An 11,701-nucleotide genomic window follows, 5' to 3' on the forward strand; every position below is an offset into this window, starting at 1 on the left:
AGGATTAATTTCTTATACTGCATTTTGCCTCCTACTGACTATGAGGTGTAGTGAGCATGTTTTCTTTAAACTCAGATTATAATTTAAATTTCAATTCAAATTGAAAAGAAAAAACAATATATTACTTTGACATTTTAGTCCCATTTTCCTTTCCCTGATTTAATAATATTAAAGACCTTTTATAACTTTTTTCCACAAATAAAACAATTCAATAAACTGGGCCACTTGGAAATATGGAATTAGCACTTTCTAAAAGTACTAAAACCAATCATCTATCCTATATTATCAAATTACATTTTAAAAGTGAACTTTACTGTAGTTTTATACCTTAGGGAAATGTTATAAGTAAGCTCAACTTAAGTCCTTTTTCAGACATCAGAATCTTAGAAGGGATCCAAAGTGAACTCACTATAGATCACCCAAGATTAAATGTCATGAGATATAAATATTTGTTATATATTCTCCTGGAAGCTTCTTCCATGGCCTGATAATTTTTAAATTGTTAGGTTACTCCTAAAAGCAAATTCAACATTGAATATCAAACGAAAATGTGAAATCATAATGCAATCCTAAATATTTGGCTTCATACTTTTAAAAGGCTAATTCCATCCTTACTAAAACGATATCACCATTATTACTGTTACATATATTCCCCATATACATCCATCTCAAAAAGGTTATAACAATTATTAAACATTTGAGGAGAAAGCAGCAGTCTCTTAAAAAGTTAAATAGAGTCCTATTTCTAGTCTAGCTGGAGTGTGAGGTTTCACCTATATAGGGTGTTTGCCTGCCTTATTTATTGCTGCATCTCCAGCACCAAGAATGTGATTGGCCAACAGTAGGCACTTAAGAGAATGCATCTTTCTGGCACACTTTTTCTATAACTTCAGACATAACAGTCAGTTGCACCAAAACCAGACTATACACTTAGCCAACAAGAGTGAACGCCCTAACCCTTGGAGTGATTAGAGTCTACAAAATGCAATGATGGCTTGTCCAGCAAAAGGAAATTGTCACTGAAGCTTCCTAAGAAGCACTGGGAAAAAAAGAGAAACATGTCTAGGCCTCCTCTGCCCATATCCTTCAAATGTACTTTATATATACTATACTAAATGGAGGTAAACCCTGGGAGGCTTAATGAGAATCTGTTCCTCCATCACTTGAGTCAGGATTAATACATTCACTCATCTGACATTCTTATCCTTATTTTTCTTTCTCTTTCATTTCTCTAGCTTTCTACCTCTGACTGCTTCTGTCCCATATCTAATATTGGCTTTTAATGCCTGTCCAATTGGCTCTCCAAGCATATTGCAAAGTTTTCATAATAATAACTAAAGAACTCCACCTCCCACCTCCACTATGAAGAGTCTTTTCCAGTTCTCCATCTTCCACTTTTCCTTCTTAGTAGACAGTACTGACAAGCCACTTTTCATAAAATCCTGAAACCTATGCATCATCTCAGTATCTATAATGAGATGAATATAACAATAACATATTCATTTACAGCAAGATTGACAATGACAATAGCAAGTAAGTTTTATTGAACACTTACTAAATGTCAGAAACTTCATATAAGTTATTTAACTTGCTCATTCTAAAACTCAAGAGATATATAGTAACATTCCCTTTTCATTTTTCAGTTGAAGACACTATGACTTACAACTTTCCCAATATCATTTAACAAATAAATAGCAGTATTGGGCCTTGACTGTGTTCTAAATATTATGCCATATTGCCTCTCACATAATTATTTGCAAAGTCGTCTGATTAATTTTCTAAAACAAAGCCCAAAGCTCTCTTCCAAGCATAAAAACTTCAGTCCAGGAACAGATCATGTTAAGCCTGGTTAAGAATGTAACGTAAAAAATACTGAATTTTTTAAAAATTTCTGAACTAGTTTCAGATGACCTAAATTCTAGTCCTGGTTTCATCACTGGGTGATCCTAGACATGTTATTCAGAATCCCTGTACCTCAATTTCTCACCGTGAAAATGAAAATAATAAAATCTGCTTTACATAACATGTTTGTTTTGAAAACTAAACAAAAAAAAAAAAAGATTTTCATAAAAGCAACTGGGGGAGTTGCTATACAAATATAAAACTGGACCAGTAATTCAGCATCCTCTCTAGCCCATCGGGCTTGTTTTTCTTGTAATGATCTGCTAATATGATTCTCTTTTACCATTAAACTGTCACCATTTTGTACTGACCATTAACCCCATGGCATGCAAACTTTTGACTCTCGCTTTCAAAAATTTCCATCAGATGTATTGTAGACCTTTTCTGGAAAGACTTTTATTTTCTCTGCTTTTTTAAGCTATAAATTGGTTGCCCATCTAGCCCAGTAATGTCATCCTCTTAAATTCCTCTAGTTAATCCTCATTTGGTCCTAAACCCTTTAACTGTTCCCCACAAGTGACAATCCATAAGCCACATCAAACTGCTTTTCTAGGACAGGTTTCAACACCCCATCCCACCCCCACTGCCAGCCAAAAAAAAAAAAAAAAAGAGTTGGGGGTTTCCCTAAACCTTCCCTAACCCCCATACCACGATTCCTGTATATAGTTCCTGTCTCATCCAGGGAATAAGAGTTCCCTGATATTCTTAACACTATTTATTCTGAATACTAACAGAATCCTAATTCATGTATTTGTTCAAGTTTGGGAAGATGGACAAATCTTTTACACTTTTTTTTTTGTAACTCCACTTTGATGCCACAAAGAAATATCTCTATTTTTAGGCAGGCAGGATAATTGACAAACTTCTTTCTCCCGTTCCCTTTTTCCCGGCCCCCTACCCCCACGCTGCCCCTGTCATCTATTGAGACTCTATTCTTGGTGGTAACTCCTTGCATTCTTCCCATCACTCTGCTCCCTCCCTGCTCAAACCTGGCGTCCGCAGGAAAACTGGGCATGCTCAGTCGCCACAGTTGATTCCGAGGATGCAAACTGGAATCTTTTTGCAGCATGTGAGCCCGGCAGGAGAGGTAAGGCCCTGAAAATACAGTGGCCCAGAATTTGCCCACTCCTCCTACGGAAGCATTTTGTTGAAAACCTAGGAATGGACTCGGAAATGGACAGCTCACCGCCAGTCCCTTCCGTGCAAGGTGGGTCACCAACCTTAGTAACAGGGAGCTGAGAAACAGCCCCTCCGTCTGGTTTGGTGCAGGGAGGGGATTTCTGCTGTGGTAGCACTGATAGATGGCTGGAAGCTATGACTGTCATCTCTGTTGCATCAAGAAAATACTGGGTTTTTTTTTTTTTCTTTTTCCTTAAACACAGCAACAGCAGCTGCTCCAGACTGAAAAAGATGTTGCCTGAAGATCTCTAAAGTCTGCGAGCCAGACAGAGAGATTGTGGAGAGGATAGGCAAATCAATCACTTATTCAAAAATTAAATTTAGGGAAACAGCTTAAGAACCCAGAGATAAACAGATGGGCTATTACCAAATGACAGTTCAGAAACCTTTCTGATATTCAAATCTGAATTGTGTGTCTGTCCCTCAAAAATGCATACCTTCTTTGTATAAAAACCATTACACATTTCCCTTTGAGAAAGAGACTGAACACACACACACACACACGCACACACACACACGCACACACACACACGATCGTCCTGTTCTTTCCCCTGGTTTCTGTGGAGATTAAATCTTCAGAGCTGCAACAGCAGCAGATTCCCTCACCTCACTGCCTGGGGATGAGGCAGGGGGAGGAAACTGGACAGGGATTAAACATGATAAAAGGGGGCTTCTTTGCAAGGGCTTAAACCAGTACACAGCCTGAGAAACAGAGAGATAAGCAGTAACAGGCAGGCAGAGAGACACATAACTGCCCCTGCTGCTAAAACCTAGCCATTTCTTCAAACAGCAGCAAACATGAGACATTTCATCACCGTAGTGCATCCATATTGAGAAGGGGGGGGAGAATCGTGTGCTTTGCTTTATGCATTTCAGTCTCCCAAGATGGGAGGAGACCCCTGTCCATATGTCGTAGGAGCTATCCACCACCCCAAAAGTACACTCACTTCACCTAGCTAGCAGACCACTTGCCTAACAGATTTTGCAGCAAACACGGTTAATCTATGTGATAGCAGGTTGTCTCTTACCGTAGGCAGCAGCGGCTCCATTTGGGCTCCCTGGTCTTTAATCTCCATGTTTTGTAACGCCTCTGGAATAAGCACCTTGCTCTGCAGTGTCTTCAGTGTCTTACACTCAGCCCGGCACTCGCTCTGCTTAGTATTCGGATCAGGTAGCTCTGAAGCAGGAGGCAATTGCACACTCCAACTCAACGGAGTCACATGGCTCCTACTCACTCGGGCTGCTGGCCAGGTTTTGCACTGAATGCCTTGGATCCCTGGGCCGGTAAGAGAGATCCCCCAAGCCCTGTATCACTGCCCACACCTGGCTACTAGCATAAAATACAGCAGACAATGCTACAAGTCTAATGGGCATTAAGAATCTCAGCTAAGATGCTTACTTTTCATATAGACTAGTCCAAGTTGGCCTCCAACCAAATCAGTCTGATTTTGACACTTTGAAGTAACTCACTTCATTCTCAGAACCCCATAGGAGACATAATTCAAGCAAGATGATGTCAATAAGGTTTACTAGGTGTTCCGCTCTGAGTACCTGGGGGCTTTTAAAACTGATAAGATGACCTTAATATTAGCATATCTTATTGAGGCTGAAGTATTCACCACCAACGACAACAAAATCAAGCATTTAAGTCACTGTTGACTCAATAAGGATTGGACAGATATTTTCAGTATTTTAAAAGTGAAAAACTTAGGTAAGTTATACATTATTAAAAATAAAGTATATGTTTTTCTATGATTTCCCAACAAAAATAACAGAGAAAGAAAATATTTTGATAGCAGGAATGATTAAGATACTAAAGCACTTTGAAAAGACAATGAATCTGAAAAGAACAGCCCAAGCATATATCTCTTTGCCAGAAGTCTCAACAAAATAGGGGTAGGGGATTATTTAAATAATCCACAGAAGAAAAGACATGCTCTTTCGTAGGAAGAAGTAGTTGGTAAGGATCATCAAGTGACTACACATATTTCCTAAAACTGATTATAGATCTAGAGTATTTTAAGTAATGAAGCCCATATATCACTGAACTCCAGACTAAATGTATGAAGGTTACAAATGAAGAGTAATAAAGAACTTTCAGGGATTGAAAGAGGGTGACTAAAAATTATTGACATAGTTTATCTTAAATAAGAAAAATTTTACCAGATTCTAAAACCTTTAATAAGCAGAAATGAATAAATTATTTTAAGCAATACACCAAAATTTCCCATAATGCTCATTGCAAGTGGAATTATGGATAACTTTTATCTGCTTTCCTTCTCAATACAATTCGTTACAACAAGCTTCTAATATTTTTATAAGGAAACAATTATTTTTAAAACCCTAATGATTAATATATTTAAGTGGCTACTTTGTGCATAGCATACTCAGTTGATACCAAGGGTTTACATAACAAGATATCTGACTAGGAATTTACTGATATGGGGGTCAATTTTATTTTCTACCACAGACTGATGAATAAAAGCTACTTTCCCATTCAAGTGACCATAATCAACAATCACAAACAATTTGTTAGCATAAAAATAGTAACAAATTCAGAAAGATTGTTTCTATCCCATTGAGAAGCCTATGTTGTCCCACTTATATTTCTTCAAAATTAATTTAAATATAACTAAGAAAAAGTCTGCCCCTTAATTCCAAAAGTCAAAATAAAAGTTAAATTATATTTAAAATTACTTTTTATGAATATTTTCCTAAATGTGTATTATTTAACTACAAAGGTACTTTGCTGGAACAACCATTGCTTGAGTGCTTACAATATGACAGAGCTACTATTTCTGCCAACATAATAGGACTTAGCCAGGGTTGCAACAGCAGACAGTCTACTTCTAAAGATCAAGAAAGCCTATGGATCTAAAGTTATCTGATCCAAGATGCCAACTACCAGCCTAGCACAACAAAGTGGAGAAAGAGAAAATGATCCTCATTTAATCTGCTACCTATCTAATAGAATATATTAGAATTAATGCCCATGACCTGAAAGAATGCATCCACATAGTAAATAAGTCCCAATGAAGAGGATATGTATAAAACTAATAACTCCTAGGAGGAAAACCATCAGTAGGTAGTGAAATTTTTACTAACAAAATCATGGAATTTTACAGCTCAACTTCTCCATTGATTTTCAAACTCAGAAAGTGAAGAGAAACAGATGGGAACAGGAAATACAAATTGCATGAACAACTTTTTCTCAACTACATATTATCTGCCTTGGAGATTCTGCTATGTCCTTGGTGGGGGTGAGGAGAAGAAATAGGTGAGGATATACTTTTTGAAAAATATTTCCAGGTAAATATTATATTTCTTCCAGTCTGGAGCTCTTTCCACTACAGTAAAATTTCCTTGGATCCGAGATGATAAAAATAGGTTCTTGTTTAGCCTGATCCTATTTAGAAATCCAATGAGATTCTATTAGTACAATTTGACAGCAATGATTTCAATCATCACATTAAAGTAATGCAAGACTGAATCTGTCCAAGGAACTAAATGTTCCAGACACCCTACTGGAATGAGACAATAGTCTGATTTTCACTCAGTCAGTCCTACTATGTGTGAGGTACTATGCTACTTGCTGTCATACACAGCAGTATTAAAGTGGAATTTTTCTCTCTGAAGAATGAAATAAAAGTAGGGATCGGCCACAAGCCAACCATACAGACAGAGGAATAACAGAAAGCACTAAACAGAAGAGCCACCTTCCTGTCCAGCTGCCCAGGTTGTGACCAGTAGGAAAGGAATACAGCTACCATGGTGTGCTTCCTTCCTTGATCTTTCCTGTATCTTGGGACTCTTGCTGACCTCAAATTTTACCAATCCCTTAAGTATGCAAGTCAGTGTGGATTCCATGTACTTTCAGTTCCTACCCCCTTTTGCTATTTTAAGCCCCTGGTGTTCAGATATGCACATTAACATAATGTTTGTCTTAGAGAAAAGACCATCTACTATTGATTGTATTGGAAGAAAACACTGGATTCTAAAGGTATTGCCAACACTGGTATTTCAAGAAAACACTTTCAGTCCTGGTGGTATTGAGTTTCTGGCTTAGATCTGAAAGTTCTTTGCTTTGGCCCTTTTTAACAAAAAATAACTAAAGCTTAGGTTGCAATGAGTTCAGAAATATAGTCTGAACAGTAATACTATGTTAGTGGTAATATTACCAGTTCAAGAATAACATTTCAAAAAATTACTATTTTTCACATATGAAAATGCATCATTGCACTACTTATGTCATTTATTTATGTTTCATTCCTTTGTATCTCTTATCCCTTGAGACCTATACAAATGTTCTCAACAACTTAAAGCATTATTTTGAAGATTTGTCAAATACAGTCGACCCTTGCCAAATACAGATGACTAAAGTTTGTATTAAAACTATTAGTGATGTAGGGGTTAGAGGCACCAAGCCTCTGAGCATTTGAAAATCTATGTATAACTTTTGACTACCCCAAAACTTAACTACAATAATGTTGACCAGAAGCCTTAATAATAACAGAAATAGTCAATTAACAGATATTTTCTATGTTGTATGTTTTATATACTTACAATAAAGTAAGCTAGAAGAAAGTGTTAAGCAAATCATAAAGAAGAGAAAATATACTTACTGTTCATTAAGTGAAAGTGGATCATCATCCTCATCATCTTCACTTTGAGTAGGCTGAGGAAGAGATGGAAGAGGAATATTGGTCTTGCTATCTCAGGGGTGGCAGAGGTAGAAGAAAATCTACATATAAGTGGACCTATGCAGCTCAAACCTCTGTTGTTCAAGGGTCAACTGTATATCAATACAAAAAGTATTTTGTTGAATTGGACCAACTCAAGAAATACCAAAAACACTTTCTTGACAGCTTAAAAATGATGGCACTTAACCATTAAGAAAAAGGGTAAGAATGCCCATTCTAAAACCTGGCATATCATAAGGAACTTCTTTATATAATACTAAAATGTAAAGGTGTCAAATGACACTACGTTTTTACAGATGTTCTTGGACTCCAACCCGATAGTGACTCTGGTCATCAACTATGAAAAGGAATATATAAAATAAGTAATTAGGGACCCCATTCCAACATCGGGCTAATGTCCCACTTCTCTTAGTTCATGACTGGTTTTTCTACTTCTGAAGATTGGAACAAAGACCTGATTTCCACTTTCTGTCTCAATTTCCTCCTACAGGGAAACTCATAGAAGGCCTACTCTCTAGTTCTAGATGGCAGCATCTTAATTTAATTTAACTCAATTCAATAAAAATTTGAGTACCTACCATGTGCTAGCAACTATACAGAAACAAATAATAAGACATAGTCCCTGGACTCAAGAGATAATTTAGAAGAGAACAAAGATCACATCATTCAGCAAGGTGCTATTTAATTTTTTAAAAATTCTGCAAAAATCAGAGGTAGGCCAGAAAACAAAATGACTAACTTTTAATAGCATTTTTCTCACCTTTACTACAGAGATTTAAAATCCTTAGGGGATTTGTTTTTATGGAAAGATCTAATTTTCCTTTGCTTGTTATATAAACAAGAAATATATGCATGCCTCAACTTATTACTTCTCCAATTATCAGCCTTTAAGCCTAATTATCACTGTCTTTGTTAAATGGTCCACAATGTGTCATTTCTATTCCTAACTTGAAAATAATCAATATCACACTTATAGAGTTAATCTTATAACTAATCCTTAACGTGTCCTTTTCTATCCCAAGTTATGAAAAATTACACTAAAATAAGCATTATTCACATTGTTCTATGGGTAAATTTTAGTATACATTCTCAAATAATGACAAACAAGAAAAATATTTGTGTTTGTGATTGAGTTTGCATTCTGCCTGTCAAAGAAAGATGGCAAATGCCATATGGGAAAAATATAAGAAAAAAATCAAAATGTACCTATAGAAGGGGCACCTGTTCCAGACTAGGGTGGAGGTATAAAGGTATAAAGTGGATTATAGGAAAGAATAAAAGTATTCTGGAAAGGAAGAATAGCATGTTCAAGAACTATAAAAAGTTGTCTATAACTGAAACACTGGATATATCAAAGGATGTGGCAGGAAAGAAGGATGAACATGAGGACAAGGACCAGATTACAAAATTCCATATTTGCCATACTCAGGAGGTTGGCTTTATTTTATAGGTGATAGAGAAGCTCTTTAAAGATCTTAAACAGTTAGAAAGATCACTTAAGTTATAACATGAAAAATGTTGAGGCAAGGTTGGTGGCAGGGAGACTAGCTAGTAAGCTAATAAAAGAGGATAAGAGCCTGAGCTATGAAGCTGTAGTGATGATGGATAAAAGGAAATGGTCCCAAGAGATATAGGAGGAAAAATAGATGTGAATTGCTGACTATTCAGATGCAGTGAATGAGGAAGAGAAATATGTCTAGGATTCTGGCTTGTTGGATAGTGGTGCTGTTAAACAACACACACAAATAAAAAACAGTAAAAGAAGCAATTTGAGAGAACACCTGAAGAATAGTATTTTGAAAGTAATCACAGTGGTTATGAATATAGGCTTTGCACTCAGAAATGTCATTTAATATCCATGTGACCTTGGGCAAGTCACAAGGATATTAAATGACCCTGAAGACTGTTTCTTTATCTATAAAACTAAGGTAATAAAAGAACCAACTTAGAATTGTTCTGAGGGTTAAATCAACTAATCAAATAAAGCATTTAGAATACTGCCTAGAAAAATGGTAATCCCTCAACAAACTGTGGCTATTAACATTGTTTAATTGAGTTTGAGGAGGCTAGAGAATGTCCAAATGCAGACTGTCAGAAAAGAGTTGGAAATATGGATTTGGGACCAGGAGAAATTCTAAGTACGGATGGTGTTTCTTTAAGAGGTTATATAGAGTTAGAATAACACAATGAATGGATTTCTGAGGAAACACCAACATTAAAAGGATTTCTGACTCTGTATTGATGCACTAATTATCCTAAATTTTTGTTTCAACCATTGTTGGGTCACAGTTTGTAAGTCTACAAATATTTTTTCCAATAAATCAAACGTCCAAATCCTTTATAAGTATTCTTACAATCTATCCTTATGGTTTTTATTTGTATAAATCTGTGTTAATGTACAATCGTCTATTTCAATTTTCCTAGAAAACTTTAATATCCTTTAGAGCAAGACTCAATAGGGCTCCATATGTACTAAAACACTTCTTCACTGATACAAATATCATCCACATATTATGAGGAGCTATTCATGATTTCTATGTTCATGTACAATTTTGACTCCTGTTGAAGAGCTATTGGGACTCACTGGCAGGTTAGCTACAGAAAAAAAAATGTGACAAAAAGTGGGTTTGGAAGAAGTCCTTGTCCTTTGGCATCTGTCTGATGGCACCACTTGCCACAATCTCAGTCAGAATTCTCCTACATTCTAATCTAATAGTCTACTTCTTAGCTTTAAGGTCCTCATTCACTTAAATTGTCAAAAGGGGCTTCTCTTGGTAATATTTCCTTTCCACTTTAAAGATATTAAGAGAGAACAACAGAGCTTTCTCAAGAAATTCAATACTTTTAAGGCCTAAAGCAGGGGTGATCACAAAGATAGGGATACTAGCCCTCAAAAAATATAATGCAATATTCAGCAAAAGAGACAAAGAATAATATAGGAAAAATGAGGAACAGCTGAGTTAACAAGTGAGCAGTTATCATACCCCAAGATGTCACTGCTCCACTTGACTCTGGGGTCTATAGAAGAACTTGTAAGATCAAGAGCTCAGTCCATGCTATATCATTCCAAAACAATTCTCACATTAATAAAAAGGAAGATCTAAAAGTGAAATGTGCTATTTAATTTAAGTAAATTAAAATCACACAAAGCAAGAAAGAGTGATTGTAAGACTAATACTTTATTGTTTTAATATGTCATTTTATTTTAAAATTACAGTTGAATCTAAAAGCATTATATTCTCCCCCAGTAAACCAGGTCTGTAGAAAACAAACCTATTCAGACTATTACTGACTCAATGGAAAAATTATCCTAATTAAAATAAAATTTATTTTTCTTCAAAAAATTATTATTTAAGCACTTTTTATGTGCCAGACACTTAATACTCACTGTCCTGGGAACTGGGGATATAGTAGGGAAATAAAACATTCAAAAACACTAGTTGGAGGAAGGGAAATGAGGCAGTCAAAGAATAAATAGGCATATGAGCAAAACATGTAACATGTGAGATGATGATAAGTGCAATGAAGAAATACAAGTCAAGAAAGGAGAAAAAGGAGTGTCCCTATTTCCGATGTTAATTAAGGTGGCCAGAGAAAAACTTGCTGCGGTGACATCTGAGTAAAGACCTGAGGGAAGTGAAGTAGTGGTCAATGAAGCTATATGGTTGAATCGGTTTTCCAGACAAGGAGAACAAGTAAGAAGAATAGACAGAAGTGTGTAAGGGAGGAAGCAGAGAAACCAGTAAAAAGCAAGAAATGGTAAAGTCCTGAAGCAGGTGAGAAATGGTAGAATTGTGGATGTGTTTCTGCAGGTAGAGCTAACCATATTTGCTGAAGGATGCAATGTGGGATACAGGAGAAAACCAGAAATCAAGGATGATGCCAAGGTTTTTGGCCTGAGAAAGTTGAAGGATGGCATT

At 36.1% G+C, this 11,701-nt stretch overlaps 1 protein-coding gene across 15 annotated transcripts in view; it reads right to left on the reverse strand.

The window, feature by feature from the left end:
- The window catches only part of SLC4A10 (solute carrier family 4 member 10), a 391,444-nt gene extending 387,103 nt beyond the window's left edge, over positions 1-4,341 (reverse strand). For 7 of the 15 annotated variants that reach the window (XM_030916980.1, XM_030916979.1, XM_030916976.1 and 4 more), the window contains exon 1: positions 4,110-4,254. In XM_030916980.1, coding sequence (XP_030772840.1) covers positions 4,110-4,157 — 48 coding nt within the window. In that variant the 5' untranslated portion in view covers positions 4,158-4,254. Of the gene's footprint in view, positions 1-4,109 lie in introns of all 15 variants that reach the window. The other 8 variants (XM_030916982.1, XM_030916974.1, XM_030916970.1 and 5 more) reach the window with 4 other exon arrangements.
- Between the last annotated feature and the right edge of the window lie 7,360 nt (positions 4,342-11,701).

The sequence above is a fragment of the Rhinopithecus roxellana genome, chromosome 14 (assembly GCF_007565055.1).
Source record: "Rhinopithecus roxellana isolate Shanxi Qingling chromosome 14, ASM756505v1, whole genome shotgun sequence".
NCBI lineage: Eukaryota > Metazoa > Chordata > Mammalia > Primates > Cercopithecidae > Rhinopithecus > Rhinopithecus roxellana.